Source organism: Zootoca vivipara, chromosome Z1 (assembly GCF_965207765.1).
Source record: "Zootoca vivipara chromosome Z1, rZooViv2.hap1.1, whole genome shotgun sequence".
NCBI lineage: Eukaryota > Metazoa > Chordata > Lepidosauria > Squamata > Lacertidae > Zootoca > Zootoca vivipara.
In genome coordinates this window covers 73,139,499-73,152,036 of record NC_142583.1, presented here as the reverse complement: position 1 = coordinate 73,152,036, position 12,538 = coordinate 73,139,499, and the positions used below count along the sequence as shown (strand labels likewise).

The 12,538-nt window shown below is 51.9% G+C and overlaps 1 protein-coding gene across 5 annotated transcripts in view; it reads left to right on the top strand.

Moving 5' to 3' along the window:
* PAIP2B (poly(A) binding protein interacting protein 2B) overlaps positions 1-12,343 on the top strand; it is a 36,245-nt gene extending 23,902 nt beyond the window's left edge. For 3 of the 5 annotated variants that reach the window (XM_035103684.3, XM_035103688.3, XM_035103686.3), the window contains exons 2-4: positions 2,192-2,355; positions 9,074-9,259; positions 9,913-12,343. In XM_035103684.3, coding sequence (XP_034959575.1) covers positions 2,200-2,355; positions 9,074-9,259; positions 9,913-9,969 — 399 coding nt within the window. In that variant the 5' untranslated portion in view covers positions 2,192-2,199 and the 3' untranslated portion in view covers positions 9,970-12,343. Of the gene's footprint in view, positions 1-57; positions 106-1,064; positions 1,318-2,191; positions 2,356-9,073; positions 9,260-9,912 lie in introns of those variants that run through there. The other 2 variants (XM_088660751.1, XM_088660750.1) reach the window with 2 other exon arrangements.
* The last annotated feature ends 195 nt before the right edge of the window (positions 12,344-12,538 follow it).

Sequence of the window (12,538 nt, the reverse complement as noted above, 5' to 3'; positions counted from 1 at the left end):
ACTTAGGAAGAGTCTGCAGGATCAGGCCAGTAGCCTCCTCTGTTGCATCTTTTCCAGCATCCTGTTCACACAGTGACCAACCAGATGCCTGTGGGAAGCCTGCAGGTATGTTTCTGTACCACACAGGGTGCCTTGCAGCATTTCCCCCATGAATTGGCACAACAGCTCTGTCGTTGCCCTTATGAACTGCTGCAAACTCAGAACTTGCATTCAGGCCTCTCTGAAGCCTACGTCTCTCTCTGATTGTCCCACTGCAGCATGTCAAAGTGCTGGTATGAATTCTCAAGATTGGACTTCTTACACATACAAAACATTCCCCTGCGCATAAGAGGACTACCATGTCAGGGAGGAAGGCACCCATACAGCCCTCCTCCCTGGCATGCTATTACATATTAGTATTTTTTAAATTTGCCTGCCATCCTATATCTGTACTGTAGATCTCAGGGCAGTTCACCAAGTTTTCATCGTGTGGCAAAAGAGAAGACAAGGAGAGGCAGGCATTTGTCTGAGCTTCTAGTTGCAATAGTTCACAGGTTGACCCCCTCGGTGGCCTTAGGTGTCACAGCTGATCAAGAGGCTGCAGTTGAAAGCTTTCTAGCCTGCAATGGGGCTGGGATTCTAGCTTGCTCATTGGTGCTGCATAGTAGACTGTGCTGGATTGTTTGGGGCCAGAATCTCGTAGACAGGGCCTTGCAGAGAGACTTTTTTCAGGTGAGTGAAGCACTTGGAGTGGCAGGAAGTGACCCTTGGAGTGGGCGGGGGTGGTTTGCATGATCAGTGCTCCTCTGTTACATTTTTAGGTGCTAGTTCCTGACTCCTCCTTGCCCTCCACTACCCAGTTAACAGACTTGGAAGTATAATTTTTCCTTCATCACTGGCACTGCCCTCCTTGCTGTGGAGAAGACCCTCTTTTGCCTGTGTCCCTCCTTGTCACAATCAAGACCAACTTAGCCTGAGGCAATGCTCAGGAGAAGCTCAAGCAGAAACGTCCCCTGATGTCACCCTTTCTTATTCTGTCTGGGAAAGAGTCTTAACCCAGTGATCCATCATGCTGTTTACCTCTAGATGACTTGAATGCACTGCCCATTGGACTCTCCTTGAAGACCATGCAGAATACAGCTTCAGGATTGAGAACCCAAGCCACTAGTGCTGAGGCAGATGTGCGGCTCCTAATCTCTTTCCATGTCCAGTCCTGAGTGCTGGTGGATCCTTTTCAAAGTCCTAAGTCAACTTGCAGGCTTGCCTGTCTCAATGGGATCCCTCTCACTCACGGGCACCATTCTCAGGTGTTTGCAGGTGCAGCAAGTGGAAATTAGGGTGGGTAAGAAACTTATCTGTGGTGACTCTCCATGGTGGGATTCTTAGCAGTTCCCCTCCCCAGCTCTTATTTTATATGGATTTTCTTTGCATGTCTTGCCACAAGAGAGGAGTAACAGCCCCAGCCTGGGCATGTTTAATAGGAAGCAACACTCCCCTGAGTTCAACAGGGCCTGCTCTTTTCTAGTCCTGCAGAGGATCATGGCCTGACGTGTTTGCCTTTCTGCTGTTGCTCTTGCCTCGTTCTTCAGGGGTTGCAGCTGCTGTTGGTTGTGCCGGCGACCACTCTCATGGTTCCTGTTGCTGAGGCAGACAACAGACTGCTTCTCTTCCAAGTTAATGGTTTGAGACTGCAATGGATGGGGGCATCTTTTTTTTTCCTTCTGGGAAGGTGTAACCCTGTATCCTGTTCCATGGGAGAGAAACCCCTTGAGTTCAGTGGTACTTCCTTTCAAGTAAACATGTAGAAGACTGGGTAGCTATGGAATCTCCTTCTCTCACACACATTGCCCACCTCTGCCTCTCATCTCCCAGGCTGATGGGGGCTCATTGCAGGACTTCAGTGCCCTGTGTGCAGTCTAGTGTGTAAGAGAGCCAAGTCAGCACTGTGGATCTCTTTCTCTTTTACTCCCGCCCCAATGCCAGCAGAGGCTCTCTTCTTTCTGCCCAGGAACAGGAGAAATCTCTTCTTCCCAGACAGCCAAACTTTCAGAAATTCTCAATCCCTAGGCAGTATTTCTGTGAGGTGATGCATGAAGCACCGTGACCATTATACCTGGGGGTGGGGGGTGGCACCTGCTGCTAGTCCTGAGCTGTGAAAGTGTCCCGTATCCCTTTCTCTATTCCTAATGCATTTTTCGTCTTCCTTTCTCAGATTCCGTAATGATGAATGGTTCCAGCGTGGCAAACACGACCACGACTGCCACCACCCCTGCAAAATCCAAGGAGGACCAGGTAGTGAACGGGCATGACGAGAAGGAGAACAACCCCTTTGCCGAGTACATGTGGATGGAGAACGAAGAGGACTTCAACCGGCAGGTGAGGCAGTCAAGGGGCTTGCTGCAGTTGCTGACTCTCCAGTCTGTTCCTTGGTACGTGGTTTATAGGCCACAGTTTTTATCATAGCTGCCAAGTTATCCCTTTTTAAAAGGGATTTTCCCTTATGCTGAATAGGCTTCCTCACGAGAAAAGGGAAAACTTGGCAGCTATGGTTTTTATGGGGCAGCCTGCAGGGATTATGAGAAGCGAAATGCCAGTAGAGTACAGAACACCATTAGAAAATCAGATCGATGCTCAGGCTGCCCCCCCCCTTTGTGTCGTCCTCACTCACAGGTTGGGGCAGCCCACACTCTGGATAGGGCAGGGGGTTGGTGTTTATGACTTTACATAAGAACTAGTCCAGCATCCTGTTCTCAGGGCGGCCAACCAAGATGTCTCTTCTGCGAAACCCACAAGCAGCATTCAGGGACAAGAACACTCTCCCCTTCTGTGGCTTCCAGCAACTGGTATTTGGAAATATTACAGCTGTGGAGGCAGAGCAAAGCTGTCATGGCTTGTAGCCATTTCTGGCCCTCTCTTCCACGGATTTGCCTAATCCTCTTTTAAACCCATCTAACTATGTGGCCATCACTGCCTCCTGTGGGAGGGAGTTCTGTCGTTTAACTCCCATGTTGAGCAAGAGTTTAGCCCTGTCTACAGAAGGGCCATGGGAGGCAGGAAGTCTGCCATTAGAACCTCGCCTCAGCCTTGAGCAAGTGGCTCTCCTTCACCTGCATTAGTAATAGAAAGAGATTTGCCTACCTTTAAAATCATGCTACTAAGATGTGGCTTTAATCAAGGGGTATGTTTAAGCTTCTTTGAAAGAACTTTATCTTTGGGTAAAGACCAGGCCGACAGATGGAGGAAGGAGGGAAGTAAGATGTAGAAGGCACAGGAGACGTCGGAGGGAAGGAGGAATGAGTTTTTGGGGCACTAAAACGACGGTCCCTGATCTTTCAGGAAGCCCCAGTCTCTCCCTTATCTCTCTGATGGCAAGCCTCCACCTGCCTCTGGCTGCACGACAGCTAGGAATTTGGTCTTTATGAATCTATTCATTTTAGATTATCTTCAACCCACTTTTTCTACCCTTGAGGTGGCTTCCGATTGCAAACTTTAGAAATGGCAGGACTCAGTAAAATCCAGCAGCATTAAAAACCAGGGGGGAAAACAGAAGAGAGAGGAGCGGTGCCGTGCCTCCTCCAGGATGGCAGCCCTGAGCTTTTGGGCTACTGGCCTCAAGGCTCCTCTCCTGGCAGTCCCAAGTTCTGGCTGCCTCTTGGGCTTGGCCTGTAGCTGCCGTAGGAGCTCCCACAGGAAGAGGCAGCGGTACCCCCCCCCCCAGCTACAACGCCACAAGGGGCTTGAAAGGTAAGCAGGAGTGCCTTGAATTCCGCCTAGAGAAGGCCCAGCAGCTGCCAGCACAGCAGTTGCCAAACAGGCAGGACGAGCTCCTCGGCATGGAGCATTCGCTGCGCTTCTCAATGCCTTTTCAAGGGCAGAGCTGCTGCAAAGGCTGGGCTGTAGGAGGTGGCAGGGAGAAGGATCCTGCAGCTTGCTGCCACTTTTCTTTAGGATACATGCTCTTCCCTGCATCTGTTGCCAGAGTCCTTGGGTCTGTCTCTGTCCTTGCCTCTCCCCTCCCTGGCTGCTTTTCCTCCCTGTCCACCTTGGTTCCCTTCCCATGCCCACTCCATCACTGCTGAGGAAGCTCCTTGGAAAGGACCATAGCTGAATGGGGCAGGGCAGGCTTTATTTATTTATTGCATTTGTGCCCAAAAGGCTCCCTGAGCGGCTTACGTGTAGCCAAGACGGACGCTACCCACAGGCTCATTATCTGAAAAGAAACCTGACACGCAAGGCAAAAGGGACTGGGGGGGGAGGGGAAAATAAAGACTCGGGCACCAATTTCTGAACAGTTGCTCCTCTGATGACCAGCTTGGCACAGTTCAGGGGCAGGGAGGTGCTTGATGGAGCTGGGCCTCCGTTGCTTCCCATCTCTCTCTCGCTTAGGCAGTCTGGCGGAATGGGCCTCTAGTGGGTCCCGAGTTCAGTCTCTGCCAGCATCTCCAGCAGAAAGGTTCAGCTGGCAGGTGATGGGGAAGCTCTTTTCCACTTGAGGTCCAGGAGAATGGTTGGCAGTTGGGGGAGACAGTACAAGGCTACCTGGATGAGGGGGCTGAGCTTTTGCGACACAGCTCCCTATATTCCTGCCTCCCGGACTCTTTGTGCTTGACCACTGAGGACGAGCTGGGGGGGGGCAGTTTTGGTGGGAGCTGAGTCCTCAGACCTTACGACTGAAGCTCCCTGGTTCTTATCTCAGCATCTCCCTTCTGCTCTGGGAGGTCTGGAACTGCTTAGCCTGCTGCGCTCCAAGCCTTGGCGGGGCGGTTTTGCTGCTTCCTGTCTTCTCGGGGCCTCTGTCCAGCTGCCAAGCTTGCAATGTGGCAGTGTGCAAGGAAAGCCTCCGCAAAAGGAAGGAATCTTGCCCAGGGATGACAGGAGAAGCCCCGCCTGCCTTCTGAGGGTCTCATTGGTGGAGGAGGAGGCTTCAGCTGAAAACAAGAAATCTGAAACCCTTCCTTCCTTCTTGGGGGTGAGCAGACCAGCCCTGCTGCTTTCCAGGACCCAGTTGCATCAACACTGAGTCTCTTCTGTTTGGGAGGGCATCCTCTGGGTAGGGCCTGGAAGCAGATAGGAAGGCTTGCAGCGGGACCACTGAGGAAGGAGGACGGCAGCTCCTGCAAAATGTTCTCTGTGGGCAGGGCAAGCCACAAGCCAGAGTCATCAGGGAGACGTTCATTCTCCTTCTTTTGAAAGAGCACAAAGGCAGGACATTCAGGGGAAGTGGAGAAGCCCCAGGATGGAGGCATGCATGGAAGTGCGGAGAGGCCAGGTGTGCCCCCGTGGCACAGGGTCTGGTTGAACTTTAAGCTGGGCTCCTAAACTGAGTGGGCTGGCTGGCTTTGGCTAGTTGCTCCCTCTCTGCCTCTGTTGCCCATAAGGGGACCTGACCCACAAAGTGGTTGTGAAGGTGGAGGGATTGTCGAGCATTCTGTGTGCAGTGAGAAATGCTGCAACCATGAGAAGTTGGCCTCTCAAGGGCTTCTTGGCATGCCTGCATTGTGACAGCTACTGGGATGAATGAAGTGTCCCTGGTCCAGGAGAGGCTGCTCTGTGGCTGGTGCAAATGAAAGCCACAAAAGCCGTGGGATTTGCCGGCTGGAACTTCCCTGCTTGCAAATGCAGCTGAGCTTCACAAGCAGAAGGGGAGCTGGGGTCTGGGGTACTGTTTGCCTTGAAGTGTGAAACGTCTTCCCCACTCTGAGGCCTTCCCAATGATTTGGACCACATCTCCAGCTGTTTGGACCACATCAGCGGCTCAGGATCCCAACCCCTGGAGGACAGTCTCTCTCCACATGAACTGACTCAGACCCTGCAGCCTTCATTGAAGGCCCTTCTCCATCTGCTTCATGTGCAGGAGGAGTAAAAAGGGGCAACACGAAAGCAGCCTTTTCATTGGGTGACACGCACATCCTTGAGGAATGCTGTCCCTGGGTAATCTTGCCTGACACCATCATGCTTCGTTTTTAGGCGCTGGCCTAAGACATGTTTATTTAGTCCTTGGGCTCAGTAGTAGAGCATGAGACTCTTAATCTCAGGGCCGTGGGTTGAAGTCCCATATTGGGCAACAGATACCTGCATTGCAGTGGGTTGGACTAGATGACTCTTGTGGTCCCTTCAAACTCTACAGTATTCTGTTCTACCCAGCCTTCAGGTGGTTAAGTTCATCTCTGTTGTGCTGCTCATCTTTTAATAGGATGGGCCAGGCCTTTTCCTTCTTACTGTGCTGTTGGGTGAGCATTTGAGGGGTTTTGCACTGCACAATGCTTTTTAATTTTGCTTTTACTTGATTTATGTGCTTCATCTTTACTGAGAGGTATTCTTTTTGTCTAAAGCAACTTAGAAATGCATTAAATAAGTAACAAATACAAAAGGATGGTCATGCTGGCTGGGGCTGATGGGAGTTGTAATCCAAAATGTCTGGTGAGCGCCAGGTTGCGCAAGGCTGTGTTTGGCCCTGTGGAATAATTGGTGATGGCCAGGCAGCCTTGACCGGTTGGCCATGGCTGGGGCCTGTGCATTTCACCCACTGTCCAACAAACAATCTGAGGTGAGGCTTGAGAAACCATGTTCCTAGTCCTCCTTGCTTTTTAACCGTGTTCCCTGGTTTGGACTTTGAGGGGAGAGGAAACCCCTGGAATGAGGACGCAAGAGCCCTACGGCTGAGTCAGGCCAAAGGCCCTGCTCCCCCAGCATCCTGTTTCCCTCTGTGGCCTGCCAGGTGCCTGTGGAAAGCCCACAAGCGGGACAGGAGCAGCCCCCTTTTCTCCCACCCTTGTTTCCCAGCAACTCACATATATGGGCATACTGGGTGGTGTGGCAAGTAGCCGTTCACCCCCGGATCCACCGTGAGTTTATCAGAACCATCCAAGTTAGTGGCCGTTATTACACCTTGCAGTAGCTCATGTCAGAGTTTGGCTTTGTGAAGGAGGTCTTCCTTTGTATCACAGAGTTAGAGAGTTGGAAGGGACCCAGAGGGTCATCTGGTCGCATCTCCTGTAATGCAAGAATCACAGCTAGTCTGAATTTTCCAATATGCGCCATCACTGGGTGACCACAGGCATTAATTAGCATTAAAAGAGAGGGACAAAAAACACTCCCTAGCCACTTGCTTATAGGAAATGGTGTTTGCTGTGTCCATTCACCCAACGGAGTGGTATAACAATAAATTAAAGCGGTGGCAGCAGCAATACAGCCTTGTATTAATAACATTGGGAAACAGGAAATGCATTGATTTCTGCAGCAAATTGGCAGTCAAGTGGTAGTGCCACTCTGTCTAGGGAGGTTTTCTCCAAGTCAGTTGGGAAGACTCTCTAGTGTCCAGGGATAATATCCTAAATTAAGGTAGCCCTAAAAGGCAGCAGCTGTTTAACTCACTACTAGTAGCATGTTAGGGGCTGCATCCTGCAGAACAGCCAAATGTCACAGGATCTCAGCCAAGAGACCTTCCAGCTTTCAGTAAACAGACACGGGTACCGTAAGATTGGAGATTAATAGTAATGAGGAGAGGGGAGGGAGGCAGCTGCCCAATGAATCCACAGCTAAGTCTGGATTTGACTGCAGGTTGTCACCTGCTTGTCTCTGTCTTTCCCCAGTTGAAGGTCAGACGCATGCATGCATGGTTGTGTTGCTATGCCCCCTAATGCAGGATAGTATTTAGTGGGGGTGTTTAGTGCTTGCTGTGGCGTCTGTATTAAGCACATGTTGGAAAAATTGCGATGTTGCTGGGGCCGGTGCAGCTCCCATTCTCCCTCCTCTCAGGGACGCATGTCAGCGGTGGGTCCCAAGTGCCACCGTGCGCCAGCTTGAAGTACAGCACCACCTGCAATTGAGCTGACGAGACGTGAAATCTGCTTGCTCTTGCGCTGCCAGCTTGGTGATTTGAAGGTTGACATGATTGGGAAGGGAAGGGTCAGGGTTTCTCTGGCCCTTTTTTCTTGTTTTAATGGGCTCTACTGAGAGGCTAGAGATCACACACAAGGGTCTGTGGGAACCTTGGCTTGGCACCCCTAAGATCTTCCGGACTTTGATGAGTGAAACTTAATGAAGAGATGGATTTGCCCTGTGCAGAAGGAAGGATTAGAGAAAGGCATTGAAGATTAAGGGATGGCTACCAGAACGCCACACAGTGCACCTGTGGAGTGGCCATACTTTAAAACACAATACTGTGTGCATCTCTGCTCACCCTCCAAATAATATTGAGAATGACATGGGAGGAGTGGGTGGAAATCTTTTTCTTCCCTCCTAATCCTGGAACAGTCTTCCCCAAACTGGTGTTGTCCAGCTGTTTGGGGCTTTGGTTCCCATTGGTCCCGGTCAGCACAGCCCATGCTATATAGTAGAAAATAGCTGGAGGGTAACATAAGTACATAAGGAGAGCCCTGCTGGATCAGGCCCATGACTCATGTGGTTCAACACCCCGTTCTCACAGTGGCCTACCAGATGCCTATTAGGGGAAACAGAGCCCTCTCCCCTCCTGGGGTTTCCAACAACTGGCATTCAAAAGCAGAGCACAGCCCTCTCCTCCTCCATTAATTTCTCTAATCCTCTCTTAAAGCCATCCAAGTTGGTGGCCCTCCCTGCCTCCTGCGGAGCAAGTTCCGTAGTTTAACAATGTGCTCCTATCCACTGAGAGAGGAGAGTCCCTCAAGGAGTGCAGAATTAATTCATTGTGAAACGGCAGCCACTCGCTTAGGTGGCTTTAAAAGCGGTCAGACAAGGGAAGAGGCCTGCCATTGGCGATTCGTGAGAGGTTAGTATCTGGAAGAGCGGGGGCCAGCCAGGAGCTGCCCTCCTTGTTTGCATCAGGTTTCTCCAAGCTGCATCCCTCTTTGTGGGGCTTCTCCATGACAGCTGACATTGGCGAGCCAGGGAGGAATCGCAGGCCAGGGTCTGAAGGCCATTGATGGATGCCACCGTGTTGCTGAAGCTAAGCAGCTCCGGATGGCCACCTGTGTTGCAGCTCCGGATGGCCACCTGGGTTCCATGATGGAAGGAAGGGATTGTATAAAGAAATAAATACTATTTTGGGGTTGGTGCAGTTGGAGGTACATCTTTTCCTATGTGACCCTCCCTTGTGGATCTGCTTCCTGGCCAGGTGGAGGAGGAGCTTCAGGAGCAGGAATTCCTCGACCGCTGTTTCCAGGAGATGCTGGATGAAGAGGACCAGGATTGGTTCATCCCGTCCCGTGACCTGCCCCAGGGCATTGGGCAGCTTCAACAGCAGCTGAACGGGCTCTCGGTCAATGACAACACCCACAGCCACGTATCGGAAGACATTTTGGTAAGCCCTGGGACACGGACTGGAAATGGGCATGGGGACCTGGCTCTGCCAGTTGGGCACAGATTAGGGGCAGGGGTGTGAAGAGGGAGAAAAAAGGTGGGCTCCCTTGCTCTCAGGCACACTTTTCTGGCCCAGTGAAAATCATTGAGGTCCTGAAATCCAGCCATTTCCCCAACTGGTCTTCCCTGCGCTCCCTTGGGGCTGGGTTGCTCCTTCTCACCCGCCTGTCCGTCTCTGTAAACTAGTAATAAATGACCCACCACACGGGGCCCAGTATTCCGAGCCACTTTCCGAAGTAAAATGTGTACTGGATTGGTGATGGAATTGCCACCTCTTTTCTGGCTTAAGCACGTTCTTCTTTTATCATTTTTCGGTCAGTTTGCCTCATTTTGTTACGGCTCTTAACTTAGACAAATAACAGTGATCTAAACCGTTGGATGCGGTATGGACCATTGGGTGTGGACAGGAAGAGGGTGAGTGGGAGAGGGGCATGGTGGGAAAGGGCTTGGGCGGTGAGAGGAGGGAATGGAAGGACTTGGGCGTGTGAGAGGAGGGAAAGCCAGTTAAAAGCAGAGGAGCAACCCGGTGGTGGGGGGGTGTTCTTTCCTGCCTGCAACTGATTGACCTCTCATTCCCCCCCATCTCCCTTTCAGAGCAAAAGCACCTTAAACCCTGACGCCAAGGAGTTTGTCCCCGGAGTGAAGTACTGAACCTTCTTGCAAAGACAATTTCTTTTTGCCCTGGGTGGGGGTGGGGGGTGGGGCAGCGGGACCCGCAAGCAGCAGTGGGGCAAATAGACTCCTGGTGGGCAAATCGGTGGGACTCTTTACGCTACTTCATCCCTCTTTTTCTTGCTGCGTCGGGACACTTTGAGACAAACTGACGAGAAGGAATGCCCACCACAGGACTCGACACAGATCCAGACGGGTCACCTCCTTGGTTTTTCTTGGTTCCCCCCTTCACCTTTTCCTGTTTAACAGCAGTCAGCCTAGCCTGACCGTCAGCAGGGTCTCCTGCCCGCCCGCCCGCCTCCTCCTCCCCCCCACTGGGCAGCCCCTTCGCTGGGCATGCTTGGACACTTTGCAGGCCCTGCTGCGTGGTGGGGAAAGGCCTCCCGGACGTCTCTCCTTGGTGGAAGTTCTCAAGCAGGGCAGGCCAGCCCTGCCGCCAGCCAGCCAGCCCGGTGCTTCTGCTTCTCCTCTTCTGTCTGGCTTTGGAGCACCTCCCTTCCTCTTGCCCTCTCTTGCAATTCCAGCAGGCGGGGCTGCAGCTGGGTGGGCCTCAGCCTGCAAAGTGACCTCTCCAACCACCAAACCCCTGGGGGTCTTGAAGGCAGGGGAGCCTGAGGGCTTGGGGGAGTTGGCTCGAACCTCATCCCCCACCATTTGCAAGCACATGGCCTCCCACTGAGGAGGCAGGGTGGTCCCAGGATGTCCACAGAGTTTTTGAGGCACGATGAACCATTTCCTGGTCTTCTGCATCACTGTTTTTCTCTCTCAGCTTTCCTATCCTCCTCCTCCTCCCTGCTTCGGCCCCCAACTAAAATAATTGTAATCAGGAACGACAGGGTACATTTTCTCCACCTGGCAGCTGCTTGATCCAATGCAAACAAAGGACGCCTCTCTCCCTGAGGAGGGAGACTTTGGGCTCTTTGCCACTCCTGCCCAGGAGCCTTAGGCAGAGGGGGTTTCTGATTCCGGCAGGTTTGTCTATTTTCTCCAACTGAGCTCAGTTCCCGCGACATCCTAGCTGCTGAGACGTTTGGGGAACTGCAGTTGGGCTCATCTGCGGACCAGAAAAAACAGGTGGGCCACACCAGCCGAACGGGCCCTAAGCAGCTTGCAGAAATCCAGGCACACCCAACAGCACAGAGGGAGCTTCTCCCCATCCTCTGGGCTTCTGGGTTGTCCGGTATCTGCCACCACCTTCAGCAAAAGACCCAAGACAATACCATGCTCTGCATCTAACCTGGGAGAGCAGGGAAGGAGAGCTAGGCAGGAGCTTGGAAAACTTTCCTATCTCACCCCACCCCTACTGCCAGGGGTCTTTTTATCCAAGCTTTGTCTCTTTCCAGGGTTCCCCCATGGAGGGAAAATTGTGAGGGAATATTTTGGAGTTGCTGGGGGGATTTTTACAGCATGAGCACACCTAGCTTCATCTGCAAAAAAAGGGGGGCAGTAGTTCTCCATCAGCATTGCCAGTTCAGCTAGCCCAGTTCATGAGCTCCTTGGCTTAGCCCTCTTGCTTTCTTGGGGGCCATGGGAAGAACACCCCTCTCATGGCCTTGTGGGACAGCTGCAGTTCAGCCAGTCTGGATCCAGGTCCCCAAAGCAAGCTGCCAGGAGACGGCGGGGCAGAGACCTTCACTGCCAAGGAGGGCAGCCAGCTTGCCCCCTTCCTCGCTGTTTAAAATCTGGCTCCTGTTGAATACATAGGGTGCCCCCCACCAAGTCTGACTTTTTTTTTGCGGAGAGACTGACAGAAGGGATCCAGCAGGGAGCCTGTCCTCTTGCAGTTGCAAGTGAAAAAGCAGCTTAACCGTGGAGCTATATGTACATCAAGATCCCTTCCCCAGATTCTTTCCATGGATTCCCAATTGCAAAGGCGTATCAAGTGTCAATCTACATTGGAGCAGCTTGTCTTGCACAGCTACCTGACTTGTTGGAGCATGAGCAGAGTTCTCCACTCCAAACTCTTTGAGGGGCAGAGGCCAGCCTGGCTTTCAATGGTCACCTGTCCATTTGCCTTATCTGCCTGCATTTGGCATTTGTAGAGAAGGGCAGAGGCAGCTGGCTTTGCTCTTGGTCTTGGAGACTTTAAAAAAAAGGGAGATGGGCAAGTTCTCCATGATCCAGATTTCTTCAAAGCCACGTTTCAGGCTTGCTTATTTAAATAATCAGCAGTATAATTGGACAGAGCAATGTGTGGGGCCATATCCTCTCTTCCTCATTCCCTCCCCCTTTGCTCTTCTCTCTCCCCCCCCCCACTTGCAATCTCTGGTTTCTTTCTGAGCAAGTCTTTGCAATTATGTTCTGTCCATTTTTAAAACAATGCATTCTTAAAATAAATTGGTTTTGAGCTGGGTGTGATGCAGAGTTCTTTCCAGTTTTGACAGAGGGGCTTCCTGACAGAGAGGGGAGTAGGTGGCGATGGATAAAAACATGGTGGTGGCAGAAGAGGCTGGTTTCTCCTTTGTACCATCTCATGAAAGGGGGAGTCCAGGCTCCAAGGAACGTGGAGAATGGGCATTGGAATAAGTTTTTTTGGGGGGGTGAAGGG